General features: G+C 34.8%; 1 protein-coding gene across 4 annotated transcripts in view; it reads right to left on the reverse strand.

Moving 5' to 3' along the window:
• PHF14 (PHD finger protein 14) overlaps positions 1–26,167 on the reverse strand; it is a 163,511-nt gene that overhangs the window by 31,809 nt on the left and 105,535 nt on the right. For 2 of the 4 annotated variants that reach the window (XM_072033612.1, XM_072033613.1), the window contains exons 17-19: positions 25,702–25,819; positions 4,537–4,650; positions 2,939–3,021 (exon numbers count right to left, since the gene is read on the reverse strand). In XM_072033612.1, the coding sequence (XP_071889713.1) occupies positions 2,950–3,021; positions 4,537–4,650; positions 25,702–25,819 (304 nt within the window). In that variant the 3' untranslated portion in view covers positions 2,939–2,949. Of the gene's footprint in view, positions 1–2,938; positions 3,022–4,536; positions 4,651–24,218; positions 24,752–25,701; positions 25,820–26,167 lie in introns of those variants that run through there. The other 2 variants (XM_072033615.1, XM_072033614.1) reach the window with 2 other exon arrangements.

A 26,167-nucleotide genomic window follows, 5' to 3' on the forward strand; every position in this document is an offset into this window, starting at 1 on the left:
CTGTCTTTACACTTTTATTCAGTTCTTTCAGAACATGTCACATCTTACTTTGCTTAAAAAGAAAACACCTTAGTATATATATATATTTAAAAAAAAAAAAAAAGTATAAAGATGGACTGGATGCTTTGCTGAATAAGTTTATGGTTTGGGGTTATTAAAAAATAATCTGTTTCAGTACTAACTTGAAGTGTCAATAGGACTTGTTGGACAAATGTTTTATCCAGACATCAAGGAAAGAATTAAAAAAAAAAAAAAAAAACAGATGCAAATTGTGTTCATAAAAATTAAGAAATGCTCCCTTTGCATTTGGTTCCCCCAAAATTTCTGAGAATAATGTAATGATTTCACGTTGAACTTGTAAACTGCTTGAACTATCATTACAACTAATGTCAGATGTCTTTAGTGTGGCACACATCTTTTCCTGTAGAACAAAACACAGCTGTTCACTAGTAATGAAAAAAATAGTCTGTGCACTCTCCAGATATGGGGCAAGCACTGAAAGCTTAATAATAGTACCTATCTATTAGGTACTTAGTAATATATAGTACTATAAGATAGTACCTGTCTTAATCCTTCTTTAATTCAGACTCCCAAAATATTGCACTTTTGTAGCTTTAGTACAGCACTTAGATAGCAACACAGATACATGGGCTATTCATGTTCATACAATACAGTGATGTCATTCATATTTTACCCTAAAGTGTTCCATATGATTTTGGGAGGAAGGGGAGAGGGTGGAGAAAAGAAGGTTGGCTGGTTGTTTTATTCTTATTTATTTATTTTCTAACAGAACTAAATCTCTTACAGAGAATCACACAGCATTTCATCTGTATCCATACTGCTCTAGTAACACAGCCATTCCAAAAGACTAGCTCTGTTAGCCTCTAGGCTTACACTATTAAAACATGATTAATTGATTTGCCAGTGGATCAGCAAATGAAATTAATACACATAACTCACACATTTCTATTTTACCTCTAATTAAAGATGAAGATATGCCTTTTATGAGACTCAGGTTTAAGGGAACTTTCAAAACTAGTCTCTTCTTAGTTAGATAACCAACTCCTGATTCTCACTCCCAGTAGAATAAACTGTTGCTTATAAGAAATGGTATCAAAATACTAGAGTAATACCCATCAGTCTTGCTCTTTAGCCACTATAAAACTATATATATATACATATATATATATAAATAAAAAAAAAAATACTTTAACAACAAACCTTCACTTTTTTTCAGTGTGATTGCATATTCATCTAAAAAATGTATATATTTACTAAATATACGGCAACTGCTAGATGAACAATGCAAGTGACCCCACCAAATGGGGGGGGGGTGTAAGGGTCATGAAATGTAATTTCTTCACCTTTGAATTTTATTGAACAATTACATTGTTATTTAAGCAAGTGCATTTGTGTATTTTAAAAACTCTGAATCTTAATCAACATGTGCAGAGATTTTTCTTTCATTAGTTAATGGTAAAGAATGTGTGGTATCAGAGATACAATTCAATGTATTGACTCAGGGTATACTAACAATAGTGAGGTACTGAATATTGAAGTGGTTGTGGAGACAAAATTCCTATTTAATTTAAAAATTATAAATTTGAAAACTATGTAATTGAGTATAACATTTTATGAAAAGCAGGGTTTTTCTACAGTTCCCTAAGAAACTGGAAAGAAGGTCTAATTAAGTGACACTGAAATTCAGATGGCACACAACTGTCCCCTTTCAAATGCGCTGAATTTTTCTTTCAATTTCACTGTTGGATGCTAGTTATTAAAAATGACAATAAAAACATACAACATTGACTCATCACACAGGTAACTTTCTTACTTTAGTATGGATAGTAATTCAAATCATCCAAGCATTCAAATCTATAAAAATTAAATTCTGATTATGGGGGATTGCACAGGTTTTGAAAACACAGGGTAAGGTATCTTTCTAACTTTAAATATGGTTTGGTTATATTATAAGCCAAAGTGTTACCGCATCTGAAGGACACTAATGAATACACTCACTTTCCTGAATCCTTCACAGGTACAAAGCTTTCACAGGTGTAAAACGTAAACACCCAACATGCTAATTATTGATACACTGACTTTTGTTATATGCCACGTTATATGTCCATCTGGACACTGTCCCTTTCTCCCCCAGTTACATGTGATTTCAGAGCATAAGAGGCTGGGAAGAAGGGGAGCAGTAATAGGAGCAGGATCCATCCTGCCCTCCTGCTGAGTAACAGCAGCTGTGGAGAAACAGCTCAAAATTCAACCTTTCAACCACTAGCAGAGACAACTGGAGAAGCAAAGCAAAGCCTCAGCTGAGTGACCACAAGGCATCACACAAAGTTAAATCTGATGACACAAGTAACTGCGTGTAAGATTCGGACTGCGCTACCTAAGAAAAAGAAACTGTAAGCAAGAAAATGACATGGATTATACAAACGAATGCAGCGACTTATGGGATTTTCCTGATTTCCTGCTACTATAAATTGTTCTCACATTTGCAAATCTGAAATACTTTTTTGAATGTCACTTTACATATCCTTCTTTCAAAATTCCCATCCACTCCACCTTCCTGAAATCCTTAGTCTGATAGCTATTTTACTTTTAAACTTCTTTCCTGCTTCCCTTTTCCATGGCTGTACTTGAACATTTCCTTAACTGCCTTCTCACCAGTACTGATGGGTCAAATTCAGATGAGAAAGAAATTATTTCACTAATAATGTATCAGCTAACAGCTGAAGTTAATTCTGAATATTAAGTAATTAAGCAAATACTAAAAGAATACAAGGGACTGGTGTACCAAGAGACTTCAGATAAAAAGAAGATTTAAAAAGGCATTTGTTGAGTAAAGCTCTGCAAACACTTTTGTTGTTGTTAGAGGCAGGTTTTTTAAAGTGTAATTCACACGCATTTGTTTACCATGCTGACTTACCCCCATGTAACTTAGGCGGGCTGTTTCCTGGTGGATTCTGAATTTGGAAATTCAACGTACTGGTGCTCCCCTCTCAAGGTTCCCTGCAAATCCAACCACAAAACTCTTTCTAACTCACCTCTGTTTTGATATAAACTGCGGTAACTTTTTTTTTTTCGTTTTATAATGTCTCATTCTGTTATAAAACACATATAATAAATAATTTATGACCCCATATTCAGCTAAACAGCTTCACCATAAACTGAGATATCTACTCAAATTCAAGAGCTGCATTCCCATCTTTCAGTTCTCTGATATTTCCTCAGGATCCTCTCCCCCACAGTTTAGCTGTTTGTATTCCACACAGGCCAAAATTGAGGTAAGTTGGAAAAGCTGAAAACTAGGAGCCAGAACCCATGGACTAAGCTCCCTTTGCAACTCAGGAAAATATACAAAGGCATTACTAAAAATTTATATCACTCTATCATCAGGACTGCTTACATGTGATAACTTGAGTATGCGGTGATACTCCAAAATAAGGTGAAACACCTTAAGTGAAGTACCAGAATATACTCTTAAGAATTCTCCCAGCCTTGTATTAAGAATTTGTCTCTTCTTCAAACAAAGTGACAAGACTCAGAGGAAACGAGAAATTCATAAAAGAATTTGATAATTATCTTAAGGCTGCACTAGAGAAACAATGAATGGCACTGTAAGAGTTGTGTTTCCTATTGGTAATACTTCATTTTCTCCTTTATTGGGAAGAATATAGTGAAAGAAAATCTGAGAAAAACAACAGTATTTATGTTACCTGGTACTTGGCATGTCTTTAAAAACAATAGTAACTGAAGAAGCCAAGACCAAGAATATTAAGGCTACTCCATGTGAAAGACTTCTCTCAGAAAGGGTTGATTTAAAGATAACAATGGTTCCCTGAAAGGATGATTCTCATCATAAAGTGAAGCTGGAAGTCTGCTGACAACCTCTTCTCCAGCTATGGTGTACTCTGACAAATATGAATTGCAAGGACCAAAAAAGTCAGTCATTAGCTGTGTTGTAGAACTACCTTACAAGTCAGCACCTTTTCTTATAACAACAGGGAGTATGGCCTTATGCCACACTACATCATTAGCATCTAGTATAATTTTTTTCAGAAAAAAAAGGTCACAATGATAGGCACAGTAATATTACCAAGGGCCTTTCATTTGTCCAACCCAGCAGTTAGCTGCATTTAATTTAGGATGACAAAAGCTTTATATCTACTTATAATTAATTACAGATTCTGTTTCTGTTTCTTTAGTCTTGTAAAGCTTAATTTGCTCAAATCAACAGAATTCCCCTCAACGTTATGGATGTGTGAAAGACTGGAACAAAAAAAATATAGTTTTCCAATCACTGATAATAAGAAACATCATTTAAAATGCAGTAGATGGAATATACTTGGCTTACATAATCAAGGTCCTAAAATTTACCTTGGCCTGATGTGTCAGTGGTGTGAGAGGATAAGATTGAGCTTTAGCTTTAGAAAGTTGCTAGTATGAAGAAAGCATGAAAAACAGAGGCAAATGAGTATCCCCAAACAGTTAATCTTGGAATAGAATAGACACAGATGGTCCTACCTCTTCTGGATGTTTCTGTGCCACCGATACCAGCTCTTCAGAGCTACTTCTTGAGGTAGAGGGTACCACATTACCTGGGGCCTCTGAGACCACCTCATTTGACGGCTCGGAGTCCTGAGGGCAACAGAGACAAATAGACCCCTCAGCAGCATGTTGATGTGGTACTCCAGGATAGAGAGAGTTCTCAGAGGAGCTGTGCTCTGAGCACAGGAAAACAGAGAATACTTGAAGTCTAAAAACTCATTTTTACACTGGGCAACTAGTTTTACCCCAGAGGCAAAAACATCTGCCACATACTTTCTCTTAAAATGGTAATACTTTCTTCATAAGAACATTTTAAGCCTTAGTAAATAGCTATACAGCATTTCAGAATTGTAAAGTTCTGAATAAGCATGCTTGTTTTGCCCATACCTACCCCTGCTCCTAAACTGCATGGAAGGGAAACCTACATTTCATCCCCTTATTGAAGATAAGAGATTTCTGCAAAACAACCTTGACCATGCTAGAAAAACCCCACACAAATGTATTTTATAGATTGCTGTAAACTGATATAGCAGAGAAAACTGGTAAAGCTAGAGAAGGATGACTGTCAACTTCAACACTACAGTCAAATAAGTAAAATAAAACCACTTAAGTAGTTAACATTCTTCTTTCTAAATTGCCTTTACGTTGAATTTACAATGTAATGTGACTAGAATAGATTAGTCAAAATAAAAATTGCTTTAATACCTCCACTGCTTCACACAGTGGTTTTGATAACTGCATAGATTGAGATATTTTACTATGGAGAAAAAAAATCCATTAATCGGTACTATCTCTACTATGCTTGTAATGCTCATTACAGAAGATATTTTAGTTGTCATTGCTTAGCAAGCAGAATATGTGCTTTTGATGTATCACTTTCTCTCTACAGTCATTAATTGCAAGGAAATCGAGATTATACTTTCGGAAACTGCAAGCTGCAAAGCTCATTATTAAGTTTTTGACATGACAACTTCTATAATGTAAATTCAAATTTTGTACTAATAATATTCAGCACTTGCATTTTAGCCCAATGTCTATGTTTGGACTATTGGAAGGGACAAAGCTGTGGCCCAACACCCACTACTGGGAATCACAGGACAGACCAGACATTGTAAAAGAATACATGGAGGGGGTTGCTAGAGGCTAGAAAGTTGGAAAAAAGTCTATGGGTCTGGGGGGGTATTCTCTAGTATCTCTATTTCATATAACTTTTCAGGTGAATTCCTGTAAAATAAAAACAACAACAGCAACCACAACAAAAACCTACTAAGCTTAACTATTTCAAATAAAGCTCTTTATGACATTCTTTTAGCACCACCTCTCTGTGACTTAGATTATTCTGGCCCATCCTGTAGCCCATCACTTTAAGTATAAAGTTCAGTGTCACGATAACTACAAGGAAAAGACTCTCTCTTCATGTTGGCCCAATTAGCCACAAACTGACTCAAAGTACTGAACCGTGCTATTTTGTTTTCTCCTTGAGGACTAGAAAGTTAAATCATTGCCACGCAATTTATCAGCTCAGTATGTTTCCAGAAGCTCTCCTGTGCTGTTTGCAAAAACAAAAGTAACAACCACATCTGCTGGAAGAAAATGATGTACTTGTCTAAATTCTTTGGTTCAGTGATTTCTCTCCTTGAATTCTGCCTGTCTTTTGTGCCTAAGAAAACTTTTATTACGTTGCTATCACCCGTTGCCAGATAATGGTGGCAACGTTGTTTTTTGTTACTTATGTTTTTTGAAACAATGGGTTTCAAAAATGGTCAGAGCAGCAGTAATTTGGTAAACATATATTCTTGTTTCATTTATTTTGCTTCAACAAGAGCAGCACATCACAGATGCTCTCCTCCTCCCTCCTCCTCCCCCCCCCCCCATAATCAAGTCCTGAATATCTTCTTCCCAACCAGCTTGTCCATCCTTCTCAATAGTTCTCTTAAGAAACTAATATAGGGCTAATATAATACATCAATTTTTAAGGAGATGGATGGAAACCTGATTTACTTTGTTATTCAGAAACAGATCAAATAAATCACTTCTGTTCCAGTTACAATGGTTTCACTATCTCTTTTCACACTGCTGTGTCACTTAGGAAAACTGTGCAGAGCCTGAGCATTTGTATGAAAAGCAATCTATGTTCTAGACTAGTTCAGCAACACGTGAAGTACAGCTTTTGGAAATAAACATTTCAGTAAGTGGAATGTGACCCATTCATGTAAGGTACAATGACAAAAATGTTGCAAGGTGCAAGTGAGAACTTTCATAAAGCTTCTTCTTGGTGTCTTCTGAGTGCATGGTCAAATGAACTAGTAACCAATTATGGTAACTTGCACTCAGACATATAAAATCACCTTAAAAGTTATTAGCATTGTTTACTTCTGTAAAGGGAAGGCATACAATCTGTATCACTGACACAAAATAGCTATTTTACTGAAGAATTGGTAAATGAAAAAAAAAATGTACTTCAATTTTTATTTATTTTTTTGTCTTCCTCCCTTATTATTTATATCATAATACACTGGGTCAACTTTGCAAAAATATTTGCACTTGTTGATCTGTAAGCCTCAACTGTAGCAGTGAAAGACTGTTCATGGATGTGTAAATGACACAATAAATGATTTGGTACACAACTTTTCTGGTGCCTAAGCCCTTCCCATTTCATTAAAATATTATAATATTTCCACCCTATATACCTTAACTGCATTTTCAAGTCAGGTCAACACGTAGCTTTCTAACAAATCACAATGTTTAACTATATTAATCAATAACTAATGGGGAAAAACACTATTAAGTGGTACTTACAGTTTCCTGAAAATATAGACATTCTTTATGAAAATGTAACTACATCATAAACAAATAAACTCAGAATGCTCAGTAATTATATTTTTTCCTGCAAAATTCTGATTTTGAACAAAGCTCCTCAGAGCATAATTTTCTTGAATTTATGAAACTTTAAAGAGGAAACATGAAATGTGTCGACATTCTTCTATGTTTATGCAAGAAAGACAGCTCTGCTTTGAACTATGTCTATTTTCATATGACCTAAATATTCATGCAATTTAAGATACCACAGCAGCATTAGTTTGATTCAAACAGATCTGGAAAAAAAAAAAAAAAAGTATTTGAATTACATGTTCATACAAACACATAACAAATTGGATCTTCTGGTCCTGGGATGGAACATGCATGCTAGAGTCATGACATTGGTGGTAAACCCTCCTTAGCAGCAGACACAAAATGGCGGTGGCTTCAGTGGAATGGCTGGTGGCTGGCTCAAGTTGGAGTCTTGGACCTTCAGCATTTATCATTATTATTATTATTATTATTATTATTATTATTTTAATTAAGGCTATAAGAGATCAAAAGTGATAATGAATGGTGAGAGGTGAGAAATCAAAAATGCATCCAAGTGTAATGCAATTCCTTCAAAATACCCAGTCTTTTTCTCCCTTTCAAGCTGTTAGGCACACTTGTTATTTGCATCTACTGTAACAGAAGTAAACATTCTTCTTTTAGTTTTTGTCCTTTGCTGTGCAGAAGTATCACTGAAACAACACAATGAAAAATCAATAGTGTATACAGACCAGATGGGGATTTCATGTGTGAGCTACAAAAAAGTGATAGATTTCAGAGGAAAATATTTACATTTTATGCTATGCTTAATTTTATTTGTTTTTGAAGTCCTAATTTGAGGACTTCAGTATTTTTACTTCATTATTATTATTTATTTTTAGAACAGACCATTAAATTTCACTTTAAATATACATACATAAAGATATGTGTTTTATATGTATGTTGCAGATAATATATTCAAACATGTACACTGCCAGTGTTATATTCATAATGAATGCTACAGAAACAAAATAATGTCATAGTGTTTACCCATATATGTTAAAGTCACAACAGATGTAACTCATAAAATGGAAGCTCTACACAGCCTTTGATTTCAAAGAAAATTGAAAACTATATAAACTTCATAAAAAAAAAAAGCACAAAACTTAAAATACTTTGCTAGAAAATGCAAGAAGATCCATTTGAAAAAAGATGGAAAAACAGTGTCATACAATGGAATTCATACCAGCTGAGCATCAGTTACTTTGTCTGCCATTGTTACTTTAAAACAAAACAAAACAAAAGAACCCAAACACATCAACTCACATCACCCAAACCCTTTATAGATAATTTCAAGCTGTCAGGTTTGAATATATTATGTTAACTCTGCATCAGTTTTCGTGTCATCCTGTACCTTGGTCCAGTTGAAAATTACACAAGCCATAAATTAGCTTTAAACAAGCTTTGAATCACCCTGGAACTAGTTTTCAAATTAAAGAGCCGTCAGTATATTACATGGTACTGTCATTTTATTACCCCAATCAATTCTGTGTGGCCTGAGGTAGAAAGAAAATGGATGCTGTCTTCATTTGCAAAGGGTTTATCTCTTAAACCAGGCTCTGAAAACATGACTGCAGTAATGAATTGGAAGCCAAAGTTACTAACAAAGACTTTTAACAGTAGCAAAGTAGAAATATTTGTCCCTCTTTAGACTTACAAAAGGAAAGGAGAAAGAAAAAAAAAAAAAAAAGCCTCTTCTAAAACATGAAGGCAGCTTCTTAAGGCTGAAGGACTATGGGAAGAAATTAGTCTATTTTTGTTGAAGTGCCAAAGTGCTTTTAGCCTCCGCAAACATCATTTTAGTACTGCACTTAGTAGCCTTCCTGGGTCAGAGCAAGGTCCCTCTGCAGCCCAGGAGGCAGAAGATGCCCTCCTAGCAGCCAGTTGCTCTTGCCCTCCCTTGTTCTCCCAGGTGCTTACTTGGGAAGTCTTAGTCAGAATATGGTAAAATCTAGTAAATACAAGGTATCTGTAGTTCTTCACAGTTCCCAGGAAGACAAAGTAAAGCCCCAGGAGGAATGTACTCTTTATCTCAATCTACTTACGCATGAGATCAACCACTTTGTCTTTCACAGGATTTTACTCTGCGCTGGTTAATGAGGAAAGAATGCAAGCTTTAAAAGCCCCTTTCCATATTTGTAAAATTTCATTCCCTTTTCTGTTCCTATTTTGATACTTTTCTCATGTTAATTTTCTTTCATATTTGACAATCTGCTCTCTTCCTCTGTCCTCTCCAAAGACACAAAATTACAAACATAGCCTTTAAGGTGCTAACCTCCTGCACTGCCAGTCACAGAAGCAACGCTCTTGTGTTATCCTTGGCTACGTTTTATTTCTCTTGGGAAGGGACAAAGATTTCTGTGTGCATACACTGTCAACACAACAGCCTCTCCTCCTCAGCTGACTCTGAAACTAATTCAGTTCATGCAACACACCTGAACCTGGATCTAAACCCTCTGCCCTCTTTTAAAGGCAGAAACCAAAGGAAAACCTTTTATAATTCTCTATTTTCCAAGTACAGAATCTTAATTACATTCTTTAGCCTCACACCTTTTCTTTGTTTGTTTTAATTAAACTCTGTGCAAGACAGAGGAACCAGTAAAGTTACACAAAGTTTCCAATAAATACCAATCTGTTTCAATTTCTTATCCTTCTAACTTTCTGTAAACTACAGCCCTGACAAAGCAAGCTTGCATCTTGGAAATCTGCATACATTTCCACATGTAAAAGCACAATTTCCCTTTACAGCTGTATAAAAATAAAGATGCTACTATTGCTTAGCTTTCATTAAAACTGTTTGAACAAAGTATTAAAAGAAATAAGGTCATATGTTTGGAAAAAAAAAAAAAAAAAAACAACCCCCAAACCAAACATTAATCTACACATTCTTAAAGCTAGAAAGAGCACTCCCAAAATAATGTTTTTCATGTTTATTCTTCCAACTTTATCGTATGCAAATAGAAACAGCAAACAGCAGAACATTTTACTATTTGAAAATGTCATCACTCACCAACCTCTGGAATCTGAATTAGTTTCCCCTTTCTAATTTTCCACGTTTCCATTAGCCAGTATACTATTCCTACCTCTCTGTGGACTGAAACCTCTACTTATAAAATCAAACTCTCCTAGATTATTATACTTTCCTTTTACTCTTCCATCATTCAAAAGCTGTCTTTCAGTACCCACTTTTATGACCTCAAAAGTCTCTGAATTCAATAACTGAATGTTAAAGCACTGTAATTAATAAAAATACATAAAAATACACAACTAGAATTAACCATGAAAATATAGGTTGTTGACAGTAATCTCATCTCCTATACATAATGCAAAGGAGTACACCTTTCCTGTTACTGTCACAAACTACGACCATTGATCACAGAAACACTGTGGCACAAACTATTGGCAAAAAAGAAAAAAGAAAAAAAAAAAAAAAGAAAAAAAGTATAATGATATAAGCATCTATTTGTATCACCAGAAATTTTTAGACTTTCTGCAATAAAGGGAAAAAGCCAATATCTATTTTTCTTGTGCTATATCTCCCATGTTTCGGGTAACTTTGTAATTATGTGGTGTACCAGAGCAAAAGATTTTACTTGACTATCCTTTTGCAGGATATTAATATACTGGCAATACTGCTGTACTACACTATTATCATTGCATATAACAGTAACTCAATACCTTTTCCTTTTTTGCTGATACCGCTTTCTTCCTAAGTATTGTTCTGATATATATTTTTTATTATGATTTAGGATAGAGGCATATACTATAGCCCCCAAAATTATTTTTATCCTAATTTTAAAAGAGTTTTAAAAGCTCTTTAAGACAATATACAATTTATTACTGTTAGATCAGGATATTTCATCTTCCCCATGTCCATTCAGTATGGCTCACATGTCTCCCATCTTTTTTTTTTTTTTTTTGTAAAGAGATAAGACCCAAAGTTGCATAACAAATTCTCAAACATATCACAAGCACCTACAGTATGCGTGCCTCTCATTGTGCTACACGTGTCATACAACTTGCAACAGCAGACTTCAGTGTACTCACAGAAAGACACTTGTATTTTACACCTAAGCCTTAAAATACATTTTCAGATCAACAAATGTCCAGAGACACCTGCTATTAGCTGTGGAAGGAGCTGCTGCAACTACAATTGCTCCATGTGTAAGACAACATTCGGGTTTGCAGTCCTCTGTTTCCATGAGTGGTATTTCTTTCCTTCAGCAATGGTCTGGGGCTGACCACAGCAGTATATTTATACAGTGTCTCCAAAAGACAGCTTTACTCCACTTGTATTTGTTTTCAAGTCATGTTTAAGCCACCCCAAACTTTTCAAGCTCTTGGAGCACAGATTGACCACATTCAGGAATCCAGCACCATTCATTTTGCAGTATGCCACAGCAGCAAACTTACTTCCACCCTTCAGGCCAAGCTGCCCATTCACACAATTTCTGGTCCAAGCAGTTTGCTTCTCCCTTCTTCCACAGCTTGAGAGAAAGCGTACACAACATTTGCTCACAATACTTTGCTAACACTTTGCTTGAAAAGATTGGGCACTTGAGAAGATCTCTGCTCAAAAACCAGCTGCTTTATTCTAACAAAAATAGAACGTAGCTTTCTTTCAAGCACACAATCTTCAGATATTATGCATCAGCATGCAGAGTGCGTCTGTCAGATGTTGGAACAAAGCTTTAAATTGTATCATCTAACTTAATTCTCAAGACAGGGTCAGCACATTCACTGAGCTTTTTTTTTTTTCTTTTTCCTTTGAGATGTCCTTTAAGTAATATTTATTTAGCTTCTTACATCTTCATCAGTACTGATTCTTGCTTTTCAGCTCCTTTAAGTTCAGATTTCCCCAACATAACACAAAACAGAGATGTTAAAATGTGTGATCACCAAAAGCATCACAAAATTGTCAGACTACTTATTAAATCAAAATTAGTTTTCATCTCTCCCCACTTCCAGATTTTTTTTCCAGTAACAAGAGGAAATAAAGGGATTACACAATACATCATTCTTGCAGTCTGAGTTTATTACGCAAGTTTTATAGCTCCCTAAACTTCCCTCTTATGGCATCCTTATCTGCCTGCGCTTCAGAGGTTTTTCATAACCACTGTGTCCTGCTCTGGGGAAAGGCTCTCTGTGTGCACTCCCCATCCTTATTTCAACCTTACCACAGCCCTAAGCTTAAATTCATTCTATTCTCTCCTGAGTCAGTTTTTGTGTATTCCTCCATGTAGAATCTTCTCATTCATAACAATGTATGTGTGCTCACATTTTCCCTTCTGTGCCAAGGGCTTCTCTTGCAGTCCCATTAATTTTCCCCACCCTGTTTATCTCTCTCTAGGTCCCCGTCCCCAAAAGGTACCGTATTTTACTTTCAACTGGTAAAGCATGGAAACAAAACATTAATTCAAAACTATGAAATATTTTAAACGAAATCAATCCATCTATATAAGAGCATTCATATAAAAATATTTCTTATATCCTCTTTTTCAGATATCGTTGTAACATCTTAATGTGCCAAATTAAAAGATAAAACCTCACAGATATCCTTTAACAATCCTCAAACAAGTATGTTAGGAACTCTATTTTGTGGGTGCTCCTGATTTATTCATTCACACTGGTCAGCAGACTGCAGTAATTAAAGAAAATTTCCATGTAAGTTTAAACTACTTATAGAGAGGCATACTCTTATTAATGTGAAGTAGCCAGCTAAAACAAGGATGTTTTGTTCTGTCAGACTGAGCCACACTGACAAGGGACTATTTGCTAAAAAGGAAAGGAGCAGCCCAGTTGATGTGACATTAATCAGCCATCTTTTGCTGAGCCTGCAGGAACTAAAAGGTCAAACCCAGTGCTGCTGCTTTAAAGCATCCTCAAAAAGGCCTAGAAATTCCTCATTCTTCCCTAATTAAAAACACTGAAAATGATATATAGAATGATGAGGCTACATTAACTCAAAATGTTGACCTTAGTCCTTTGTTCTAGGAAGCATATATTTTTATTTTTATTTTTTTTTAAGACAGAAATCCTTTTTGTTTCTCATCTATATTTAAAAACAAAACAAAACAAAACACCAAGCTCCTTAGTTTTCAGTATAATTGCTTAAATAACATTGTGGCCCAGATTCTTTCAGTTAAAAACATTTTGCATGCGGTGCTTATACAAATACGCAAATTACTAAAATTAATAATCTAATAGCATATATCTGTGTATTAAATTTTAGGCTTTCTACCTTGAGACTCTACCGATACATAATTCCACAAAATCTGTTACTGAAATGGGAATGAAATAGCTTTTGTAGTCAATAAAACTAAAGCAGAAATCCCTTTGATACAGTGAACGTAAGAGTGATTTTAACAGTCACTTCATGCCTAAGCAACTCTCTTTTGATGTTGCTTATTCATACCTCTATTAAATGTATATATCAACCTTAAAAGTATTACTCCTTCCACTCCAATGTGTGGAATACCAGATAGATCCTTGTGTTGTCTGGGGTCTGTCTGGGATGGAGTCACCTTTCCCTGCAGCAGCCCACACTGCAGCAGCCCACACCACCACAATCCCAAGCATTGTGTGAGAGAGCAGAGAACATTTTCCGAAATGCAAAGAGCTTCCTAATTGCTGGCAAGGCCTCTCCTGAAACAACCAGGACTACCATGACTGGCTCTAGAAAGATCTGTGGAAGGTAGCATGCACCTTCCACGTGAATGGCACATATGAACAAGACTCCAGAAAGCACATGTTGGAAGAAATTAAATAGTCCCGATTTAGAACATTATGGGCAGGATGAGTTAAAGTATTTTGAAGTTTAGATATTTAGGAGCCTCATCAAAAGACCAAAAAAGAGCAAAGGTCAATAATCAACTACAAGTCCCAGCACAACACACAGGGAGAGTCAGGATGTACCAGCACTAGCACTACTGTGGTGCGACAGAAGAGTTGTGGTGTTGGGGATCAGTCAGACAAGCTACTGCATAGAGACTGCATGTCTACCTCCAGCTCTGGTGTCTGCTGAAAGAACCCCAGAGCTTGCACTCTCTTGAGACCTCTCCGTAACACAAACTAAAGCCCAGTCAGCAATTGGTAGCAACTGAGTGGTTTGCTTCAAAAATGAATGCCTGACCTTAACCAAAACGCTAAGATAAATACACACTAAAATACCTCAGATTAAGATCCATGAAAATGAGCACACTAGCATGCAGAACCACTTCAGTTAGTCAATAAGTTAATAAATGTTCAGAGTAATAGAGTGTCTTAATGCCATCTTTAGTCAGAATTCAGCAACATTACACTGGACTATCAAGAGTTTCAACTTGAGATTCACTGCATTGAAAGCTCTCTGGGGTCTAAATGCCCCACTGTGGTTGTTTTACTTTGTGTTTTGTTGTTGTTTGCTTTTCCCTCCAAACAATAAAAATAAAGACATAAACACATTTAAACCTTTCCTACCTTACTTCTAGCAGATGGTTTGGTTGCTGTCCTTAATTCACTGGTCAGTCATTCAACCATCATAATGCAAATCCTGGTTGACTTCCTTCTTCTGCTTAAGAGGGTTAAAAATTGTATTTATCAAGAGATTGCCTAACCCATCTCACCGTTCTTTAGCTGAAGCAGGTAGCTTTGCATGTGAGAACGATTCACTGGGTAAAATGCTCCACTGTAGATTAACCAGGATACTTCAAAAAGGATTTGTATTCCAAATACTTTACTATTTTGTACCGAGGAGCTTGTTACAGCATCTGTCTATGCTGTACCCAGGAAGAACATAAAGAACTACAGCTCTATAAGTCATTCCAGTGAGATATTAATGACAGATTAGTAAATCACATCTCCCACATTTCAGACTTTTTTTTTTTTCATAATTAGCTTTTAAATGTGGGTGATAGTGACAACTCTTGAAGTTGTCCTTACATGAACATAGACATAATAACCTTGAAAAAGTTCTTTACCACGACAATAAAAGTATTTAGAATCATTTCAAATTCATTTTGCTCTGAAGTTGCTTTGCCTTTTGCAAAACTTTCATCCTAAACAAGCAGTGGAGATACTGATATGATGTCCTAGAAGAAAACGGTAGGGCAAATTGAATATTCACTCAAAACATAATATACTTGCAAATATGAGTATCTGATATGTATCCTTATTTATTGCAAAGGATTGGTTACATATTTAATATTCACTATGTCAACGACTGTATCAATCTGCTGACGCCCTTCTACTTCCAAAATTAAACATATAATGTGATTAACCCACTCTAAGTACACTTCTGTGTCTTCCATAAATACTTGAGTTATGCTGCTATTTCCTTTTTGACACTTCTTTTCTTTGGATATTTATATCACGTTTGAAAGGATACCATCTGCCCTTCTGTATTCACGAGATTAGTAGCTAGAAGAAATCTTGCTATCTACAGATTTCCATATAAATACATATATAGAGAGAGAGAAAAGGTACTGTTTGATGCTGTTGAAATACAATTAAGACTTTCCAAACATGCTCAAAGGTGTTTCAAACCACTGAACCAGATAATAATTTTCAACCATTACCAAAGACACATTTACTAAAAATCTGAGATAAACTTAATTGCTACCAGAATTTAACAATGCAATATGCATTTTAAAGGTTTTGTGAAAATCTTTTGAAAAGCCACTTTAAAATTCCACACAATATTTGTGCACTTTCTTGGTAGAGCTAATTATAATGCTCTTACAGTTATATTCCCACACAAGCTATTTGCTGAGCCAATTTTAAGGAGAGGGAACTTTTCTGCTACAGAATGCTAAAATTCAAGTGGTGAGGCACTCCTTTGCTCAGAAAGTGGCTGACACAGCACAAATCAGCAATGCCCAGCTGCCTTCTGCAAAATGTCATTAAATGTGGCTGGCACTAAGAGAATCTCTATTTGAGAATGGCGACTAAACCTCACGACCACTATCTAACACAACCACAAAAAGCAAGCCTCAACTATGAAAAATTCATTACTTGCTTAGCACATCATAAAATGGCAATTTCCCTCCCCTACTTCCTCATCTCCTTTCTCTCTCCCAGTTCAGTATGACTGGATTTTGTCTACTTAGCATTAGTAATTTATACTGATGAGTGACACAATACTTGAAATGGCATAGATGGCAACATTTCTTTGAAAGCCTTTAAAATAAAATCAGCTTTGAGAGTAAACATGCGGAGGTAATTAAGCAACTACGATTATGTGTTCAGATCCTATCCAGAGACTAACAATTAAAGATCTACCTCTTCCTTTATTATACAAAATATGATTATAGGTGATGTGCTAAGATAATTTGCAAGGTAATGAAGTTGGACTAGTTGTGAGGAATTAAGATATATAATTATTCTTTAATTACATATATTCTAGTTCTATATAAGACATAATGCAAGAAATATATATAACAGGTGAAGAAATTTATTTCAGGCTTTCAGTAGCAACCGTAAACTACTTTGCAAAATTAGAGTGGATAGGGATGTCACCAGAATCCAGATATACCCCTGCACTTCTCAGGATTCCTTTTGCTTGTTTTTATGTAATTGCAAAGTACACGCCTCTTGCTACTTTCTGTTGACAGTCTTCAATTCTTTCTGAATATTCAAATAAGAAGAGAGTACACTTTTTACTACTACCCTCCTGGCAGCTTGTATCATGAAAACCAAAAATTTAATCAAGACTCAACCAGGTAAAAAAAAAAGGTCACTCACAAAACTTTTCATTTGTATTTTTTGTAGATGATTTCAGAATCAGTATGTGTTTTACTAATTAAGTAAATAACAACCAAAATTTGCAACTAGCTTGTTAATAGAAAGTAGCAATGGTCAATTACAATTTATTGGCAAATTTGTTTATGATTCTACTGCCAGCATGAAGCCCCTAATTATCAATACTCTAGGTTAAAGGTTCATTATTTTAGGAACTCTACAGCAGGGAGATGACTGGATTGATGAAGTGAATGAATCTGTGATGTTTTGGAAGCTACAATTTGGTGACTTTCAAATGCTAATATTTTCCTTTTGTGACTTCATTTAGAAAGGAATTTAAAACTGATAGAACCTGTGTTAAAACTGTTATCTATGCATCTTTTATATTTCTATTCATCATCTTCAAGATGTAAAATCCATTGTCACAATGTTACTCTACAGCTGTAAATATCTAGAGATTAATTTTGAAAAGCAAGAAAGAGAACACATCCAGATAGATCTTTTATAAGGCATTCCTCTTGTCCTTCCCACACTACTCTTCCATTGGTCTTCTCACATACTTTCTAAGTATGCACACCAAAGAGGAGTTATAAAATGATCTTCCTGTTGTGGGGTGCTGAAAATGTGCTGTCATTTTTTATTCTCTCATGCAGTTTTAGCATAAAACTAGGTTTAGCGACTTTACAGACATGATGCTTGCTGCTTTTTGGATTTTTTTCCAACTGCAGACAGGTCCCAGCAGAGACTCCTCAGCACTGCACTTGTGGGCAACTAAGACTGTAAATTCATTTTGTCATGGCTTAGGAAGCATAAGTCAGTAGAATGGCAATTCAGTAGAATTCAGTAGAATGGCAATTTCACAGATAAACTGTAATTGTAAGCAGATTTTGTTAGAAGCATAACCTAAAGAAGGTAAGAGGGAGCAGTGGCATTTCTAACAGCTGCCCAGTGAAGAGATTTTGCTTCCTTAATCATTACCTTAGGAGAGGTAATAGTTAGTCTATCAAAACTAAGCCGCATCTAAACTAGAGCTTTAGATACTTAAACACTAGATTTTTATTCAGATCAGATGCATAAAAAATGTGAAGCCACTATGCTGTGTAATTTAAATTATTTTTAAGTCTGGCACTTTACTAGCACCAGCTGCCTCTTAAATGTTCCATTGGAAATTGGACATAGGTGGGTGCATTAACAAGAGTGAAAATTAATGACCGAGCTTGTTTCTAATTTCAGCCATCCTTGCTTGTTTTTACTTCATTAACTATTTTTAGTTGCAATACAGCAAACTGTCAAGACAACTTAGGAAAAGCAGGACTACCTCAGTAATAATTTGATTCATGAGACATTCACAAAGCCTCTTGAAAAAATAACCTGCTTCATTTTAAAGATAGTATGAGGTGTGTGTATAGTAACACTGAAATGAATCACCCTCTTCAGTAGTATTTGATATATGTGTTCTTCCTGCTTGAAACATTCAGCATTATAGAAGGCATTGGATGACACCACTCATCTCCCACTAAGGAAAAGAACTTAAAACAGTGTGCAAAGTTTCAGCTTTGGAAAAAATGTTGAATTGTTAGGTTATGAAAGAGAATGAATGAAGTTAAGTAGCAAGGGATTTCTTCAGTCTCCTAGATAAGAAAACAGGAAAAAAGAAAATGAATCTTGGAAATAAAATAAATTTGGGATCAAGTGCCATTAAAGTGGGATTTTACTGACAAAAATACCTATTTAAAACTGCTGTGCACACAGTTTCTAGTATAACAGGATCTGATCAGATTTCTTATAGCTTTTTCTTTTTTTTTGGGGGGGGCGGGGGGGGGGGAGGCAAAGTTTAATAAAGAACAAGTTATGTATTTCACTTTGCATTCCTAATCAGTACTTTAATCTATCCCATTGTTGTGCTTCAAAATTAGAAACCTGTTTTTGCATTTGGAACAACTATACATCATTAGGAGTAAGATCCCTGTATTTCAATTTCTTTAAACTTCTGGTTGGCATTAGATCTATTGTCCTCTGTGGAATCAATCAAACAAAGACTTGTTCAGAAAAGGTTGTGGAAAAGAGAATGTTGTAGTGTATTGCCCATTTTTCACTATACTTTTTTGATACAATTAAACTGCACGTAGTAAGAAGTAACAGGCATTAGAAGTCTAAGGCTGTGGCTCTCAGTAACATGGTGTTTTGGAATAGGTAGAAATGATTTTGATGCAAAGAAGAATTCAAATATTTAAAATAAACATCCATTCAAAAATATTTTTCAGTGCTTAGCTTCTCTTTCATTAACACCTAAGCTTCCTACTTACACTACGGGAATCTTCTTCTGGCAACTGAGTGTATCTGATTATTTGGATTAATTTGTGGATGTAATACCAACTAACTTTACACTGAGCTTATCCTCCACACATAAATCAAGTCCCATCTTAACTTAATTTCAAGGCTGATTATTTTTGGAATATTTTATTATATAAATTATTTTCAATACATAGATTTTTTTTTATACCTGTTTGCCAGAAAATAACACAGGCCGTGCCAACTCATTTTTCTAAATACGATACCTGGGGAGCAAATACTAGAACACACTTGGCAATATTTCAGCCAACTGATAAGAACTACCCCACACTACAATTTCACCCTTTTATTTATTTATTTTTCACTATCTTGATAGTCAAACTCCTTCCTATGCCAAGGTCTGGCATTACTGAAGTTCTTAAAACAGCATGTAAGTGGTAAAGAACTTCTTTTAAGTTTTGTCACAGCCTTACACATTTGGATTCTTTTATCTTGTTTGATTTCAAAGAAATCATTTCAGGGCCAAGGCTTGACAGTTCGTCACAAACCTAGGAAGACAACAATGACTTCAATGTAACCACATATTTTCTAGTTGCTATATATATAAAAATCTTTTATTACATGGCACAAAACATGTCCCACTGATAGCATTATTCAACTCTACTCTAACAGCTTTAAATAAAGGAACAAATACAAGAAAGTTTAACTGTATTGTTCACAATCACCATATAATAAAATAGGTCAAAACATCCATGCCTAGTAAAAGTGAGAACAGATTCTACCTTTACAAATGTAGTCACTTACACTATGCAATTAGTTATTCGGTAAACCACTTTGAAATACTAACTTAAACCTGAAGACAGTAGCATAAACATTGAGTTTTTTCCATTATATTCTGTTCTGCATGTATCAGTCAGCAGATCTGTTAGCAGTATTCATTCGTCATTTTTCAGGTGCAATGTTGTTCACCATGGTGGCAGAACATTTGCTTGTATGTTGTGTCCTCGAACGTGCACTGACTAAATTAGGCTCACAGCTTCTTTATAAGCATTGCAGTCACTCTGTCAGAATATGTAACTGAAACAAGTTTGAATTAATACAAAGGAACTTTAAGAATATTTTTGATTTATTTTTGTAAAGATGTATTTTAAATATAACTTCTTAAAATCACATTGCACTGAATGATATCTACAGAAGTGCTATAAAACATATTTACAACACGATTAAGCATGCATATAATGGTATCAGCCTGTGCCAAACTCATGTATTATATTCAAATAGGGTTTTCTTGTATATATAAAATGTTAAAGACTTTGGCTATATCAGAAATGTTTTGTTCTGAACGCTAGTAAATACCCAAATAAAGTCTGTCCATGCAGGGTTCATTCAATCATCTTCTACATGTACTCAAGCAAGCAGAATCCCTGAACTGTAACCCTTGCTAATCAGAACTGTCTAGCCTCCTCTCTAGTCCCTGGACAGTAAAAAGCAGCTCCAAGGACAATTCATCCAAATTTAAAGAAAATGTCTAAAATAAACGTGCAGTATCAGCATTTTACAAACAGGAAACCTAGGGAGAGTAACAATTAAAAGTTTTATTAAATTTGTTACTCAGTTTTCAATAGTCTAGACCACGTTATTGTGGAGACTACTTTCAAAACACAACTTACATTATCACCTCTGCAGCTCTGAGAATTCAGCACTTTTGCATGTCAGGCCAAAGGATCCAAGCTGGGCAGCAGCAAATGAGAAAAAGACCCACACTAAATGTCTGAAAATTGCAACTTGTCTAGCATTCACAGGAGCTTAGGGGTGAGACAAGAATAAAATTCAATCTTCCAGTCACAACTCAACTACTTCAAACAGAAGGGTAATCTTCCTTTTTTCTCTTCCTGAAACTAATGCCTTTTTTTTTTTCAGATCTTGTAAAACCTAAAGACAGTGTTTTTTCTAATACTCAACCCAAATTCATCTCTTTCAATGACCCCTAACAGCTAAATCAGAGAAGGCAGGGGTCCTATAGAAAATTAATAAATAAATAAAAATCACAGCATGAACTAATTAAAGGCTATAAATTCGCACATAGTCACAAAAAGAATAAAGTGCTGCATGCAACCTTAATTTTGAGATTTCCTGCATTCTGAGAGCATGACATCATGATTTTTTTGGTTCTTCTGTTACATATACATATATTTTTTAAACACAGTTGTATGAAAGCATGCAAGTGTGCAAAAATACTCTCCAAATTTGAGATAAAGGAATAAAGAAAAAAAATATAAATTCCATAACCCATGAGATTAACATATGCACAACTCAAGAACAGACAAAGATCTTCTACACTCCTCATAGACCTTCTTAACCACCCACTTCATGTTAGCATAAAATTCCACAGACTAAAGTAATTAAATTGAATTAATTTTCTTTTGACGAAATCAAGAGATTTGCAATAAATTTTACATGATGATGTTTCAATTATTCATTTTAATGATTTTTAATTTAAAAAACTATTTTGAATATTATATTCAATGTTTTAATACAATAGCATCCAGTTATATTTGCTTATTCACTATGTGGAAGCAAGATATACCAAAAGAAATGCTGCTGCTTTGCTAATAAGCAAAATTATCCATGATTGCTTTCCAACAAAAAAGGCGTACAAAAAATACTATTTACCAGGGCTGGTGTGTCATGGCTTTGTCATTCCAGGAAATATTTCCTGAGGGGTTTAGATGAGAATTCTACACATATACACTGACAATTTATTTCTACCGAAAAAATGCAATATAGTAAAAGGATGAAATAAAAGAAAACTAAACAGAAGTCTACAGGCAAGGCAGCTGATCTTGCAGCACTCAAATAATGACCTGACATGCACACTCTGCAGCTTTTTGCAAAATAGATTGTATACAAAGATGAACAGATCGAAACTAAAGTAGCACGGTCACTGTAACTAACATGATATATTTTTAAAGTCTTTGCTGCCTTGGTACTTTGGAAAAATTTGAAATTGGAAGAGATACTTCAAACAGTACTTTTTAAAAGGAAGGCAATAGAAAGGAATCCTGTATAGCCATATCTTATGACAATGGAACTTGACAATGAGGCCCTTATTGCACATAATGAACACATGGTCAGGCCACATTTGCTCCTACTAAATATTACCACATCATAATAGTAAATAATTTGGCTTATTTTATTTATTTTTATTAATATCAACTTAAATAAGGTCCTATATTCCTTCTGAATATCATTACTTGAAAGTATCAGGAAATTTATGATTTATAGTGCTGTTTGGCAATACTGAAAACACACCATAGCCCCTTCACTGGGTGGATGGATAATGTTACAGAAATGGAGAGCTTATAGCTTCACTTCAGCTTTCATGTGGCGTAACAAAATCTACAATGTTTTTTAGATGAGAGAGCTTGTCAGACCTTAGTAGTGAGCATCACCCATTCCATGAAAGTGACAGCAAGAATTACCAGCAGAGAAGCTGTTGCCCTCATGCCCTACAGCAAAGTCTCTCCCTGTCTGTTATTTGACAGGCAGGGTAATATGGGAATATGCTATGTTGGTGGAAAAACTGACACAACTGCTAGAGTCTCGTGACTAGTGTGAGCAAAATGGAAGCAGCATGTCCAACACTTGTGGTAGATAGCAATTTAAAGCATATGTTTCTTATTGCTACATTAAATCTCTTATATCGCTGACACCTGCAAGTGTTTAGTAAAATCTGAAAATAAAGACACGTTATTCACTGTTGGCAGTATGCAACTCTTCCCAAACATGTCAAATTTAAAGTCATAATTAGAAATTAAAAAGCAACTAAACCATGCTATGTACTATAATCTCCTCATTGAAATAGTGTAATTTACTTACCAACTGTTTTCAAGGGCCAACACTGCTACAGAAGATATTGTTGTGTAATTTTAAAATGTAAACTCTAGCAGTGATTTAAATTGGATCATAACAGATGAAAAATGGTGAAGGAAAGAAAACTAAACAATGGTCTCCTTGGCAAAAGCTGGAAATTCAATCCTATTTTGCTGCTATAATCTGTACTAGAAACTTCACTGTGACATACCAAAAATTGGATTTAGTGAGTGACTGAGAGATTGAAATTGCTGGGAGCTCAGGCTTGCAATTCATCCATAGGTCAGGCAGAGTGCAGCAAACCAGGCAACCTTCTCTACAGTTTTCCTCTTCCTAGCTTTAAGTACACATTTGAGGGAGTAGGCCCTCTAGCGAGGGGCAGAAAAAGCCTTATCACGTTAGTTTCTGCTGTCTGTGAAAGGCTGTGCAAAATCGTGGATATAGAATACACAATTCTAAAGCCACAAAGAAAATTGAATGTGAAAATGATTAAGAAAATACACAGAGCCCTACAACTTTTACAACCATGTTCACATTAAGGAAAGTTCACAAGGAGTGTAACTCAATGCTAAGTTGTTTGAATTTGTTTGAATTTGTAATAAGTAAAACAATAACAAATGCTACATAAAAAAAAAAAAAGACTTTAAAACATACAGAGCAATACAGCTTTTCAGAGAAATTTTTCTGCTTAGTTTTGTGAAAAAGTTATGTGAACATGACTACACAAAACCACAAGGAGTCCCCACAAGACAATTTTTCAGTATCTTTCATATACATTTTCACTCAAATACAATTCAAACTTCCTGAATTTGAAAGTGCAAATGACTTTATTAAATATACTCATTTAGAAGTCTCTGTGAATGAAAAAGAAAATCAGACACAATAACAAGCTTTTTTTTTTTTAATTTGCAATAATCACTAACATAATACAAAATACATCATCATTCTAACAATAAACTTTGTTTACTGTTCAGAACACTGTGGTTTTCAACTTTAAACTAACACACACCCTGCACTAAATGAAGTTAATCATACTTAATTTACACAGTAAAGTATTCTAAAATTTTTATCTGGTACATAGTGAGCTAATCTCCTGGAAAACACATTTAGAAAAACAAACCCTGCTTTTTTGAGCTTGTTTACTCAGAAGAAGCCAAGAAAAATGGAGACGGAAATTTTAACTAACATTATCAAGAACACCTTTTAGTTTAAGCAGGTGACAGAAATTCAATAACAATTTTAATTCACTCTTGGAATGTCCATTGCATGTAAGTGGTATTCAAGAAAGATTGCTTGATGTCCAAACTGTAGTGGACAGCTAATTTCCGATGTCTGTCTTCATATCTCCTTACAGAAGAATTTGATTAACCCCCCTGCCACGTGAAACTGAGTACCATATCTTCCCAGTCGGAAAGGGACACTATCAAGTCAAAAAAATTGTATCACTGTATGGACTTTTTGTACCTACTGTTCTTTAGAGTAACATCCAAGTAGGCTAACACACAACTTATAGCAGCACCTCTGCAGAGCTGTGTCCCTGTGTATCCAAATAGTGATTCACTTCCTTCTTACTTAAAATATTCTGCCAAATACCAAGAAAGTAGTAGAATAGCCGGTCAAATTCTAGAGAATTTTAGAATGCTCTGATGTATGTTTTTTGTTTGTTGACTTTGATGTACAAGATGAATTTGTAAATCCAATTATAAAAATCAAGTGGAAAGTGTCTCTTCAGAGGTTATGGTAATGACAGAAAAGAATGGCAGTACTAAGAAAACTGCAGAAAAGCAAAGAATCAAATCTTTATTTTTTTCATAAGTCAGAACTACAGAAGCATACTATTTCTGTCTATATTATGTGAGCTAATCTAGATCAGAAATTTTGTTCTGATTAAGTCTGTTAAAATGTACTTGATCAAGGCATACCAATCAACATAAAGTATTTTCACAATTTTTACCAATGGGGAAAAGAAATACTGATTTATTCATGCAAATAATTTTCATTCTTTTTGAAAAAGATATATTTTTCACCTCTCTTAGAGGTTTTGTTCTTTACTAATCCAGAAATACTTCCACTTGTCAATAGCATTATCAATCTCGATACAGTATCCTTACGCCTTTCTCACATAACACTATAATGTGAAGAGAAAACATTTAACTCAGATAATAAAATTCTCTTTATTGATTATTTTCATTTTGCATACATTCTGTTTTTTAACCTGTTTTACAGAGAATCTGAAATCATTACTTTAAGACCTTCTACTGTTTCTCAGTGCAGATCAATTTATGGCATTTCAACACAAACTTCAGATGCTCAGTAAGACTGCTAAACCAGCATACTCCAACTATTTTTTCACAGGATGAATTAACTTACTTTGGAAGATGTAGAGTCACATTCCTGACAAATCCATCCATAGCCAGTCTGCTTGGGAGACTTTTTCAAGGGAGGGTCTAGACAGCCAAAATGGTAGCAGAGCCTACATTCATCACACCTACAAAAGAAAAAAATAAATGTATGTATATATAAATTGTATTTCTATTTTATTTAGAATTGTGCATCTCTGCAACTCTCAGCACAAGATTTCTTGATCTATTATCATGGTAGAGAAAATACATTTTCTATAAGTGGTATTTTCAAACACCAACATTTCAAGTAGGTTCTGCCTAAATTGGAATATTCCAATGCAGACGCTCATGCACCACCTTCGTCATTATCTTATGTAAAAGACATTATTTAGGAGACTTGCAAATTAAATAAAAAATATATAAGCAGCTCAATTTTTTAGGTACAATGACATTTTTTCAGAAGTTCCTTGTATTTTTTAAACAGCAACAACATT

This window comes from Anas platyrhynchos, chromosome 2 (genome assembly GCF_047663525.1).
Source record: "Anas platyrhynchos isolate ZD024472 breed Pekin duck chromosome 2, IASCAAS_PekinDuck_T2T, whole genome shotgun sequence".
In the NCBI taxonomy this organism is placed as follows: domain Eukaryota; kingdom Metazoa; phylum Chordata; class Aves; order Anseriformes; family Anatidae; genus Anas; species Anas platyrhynchos.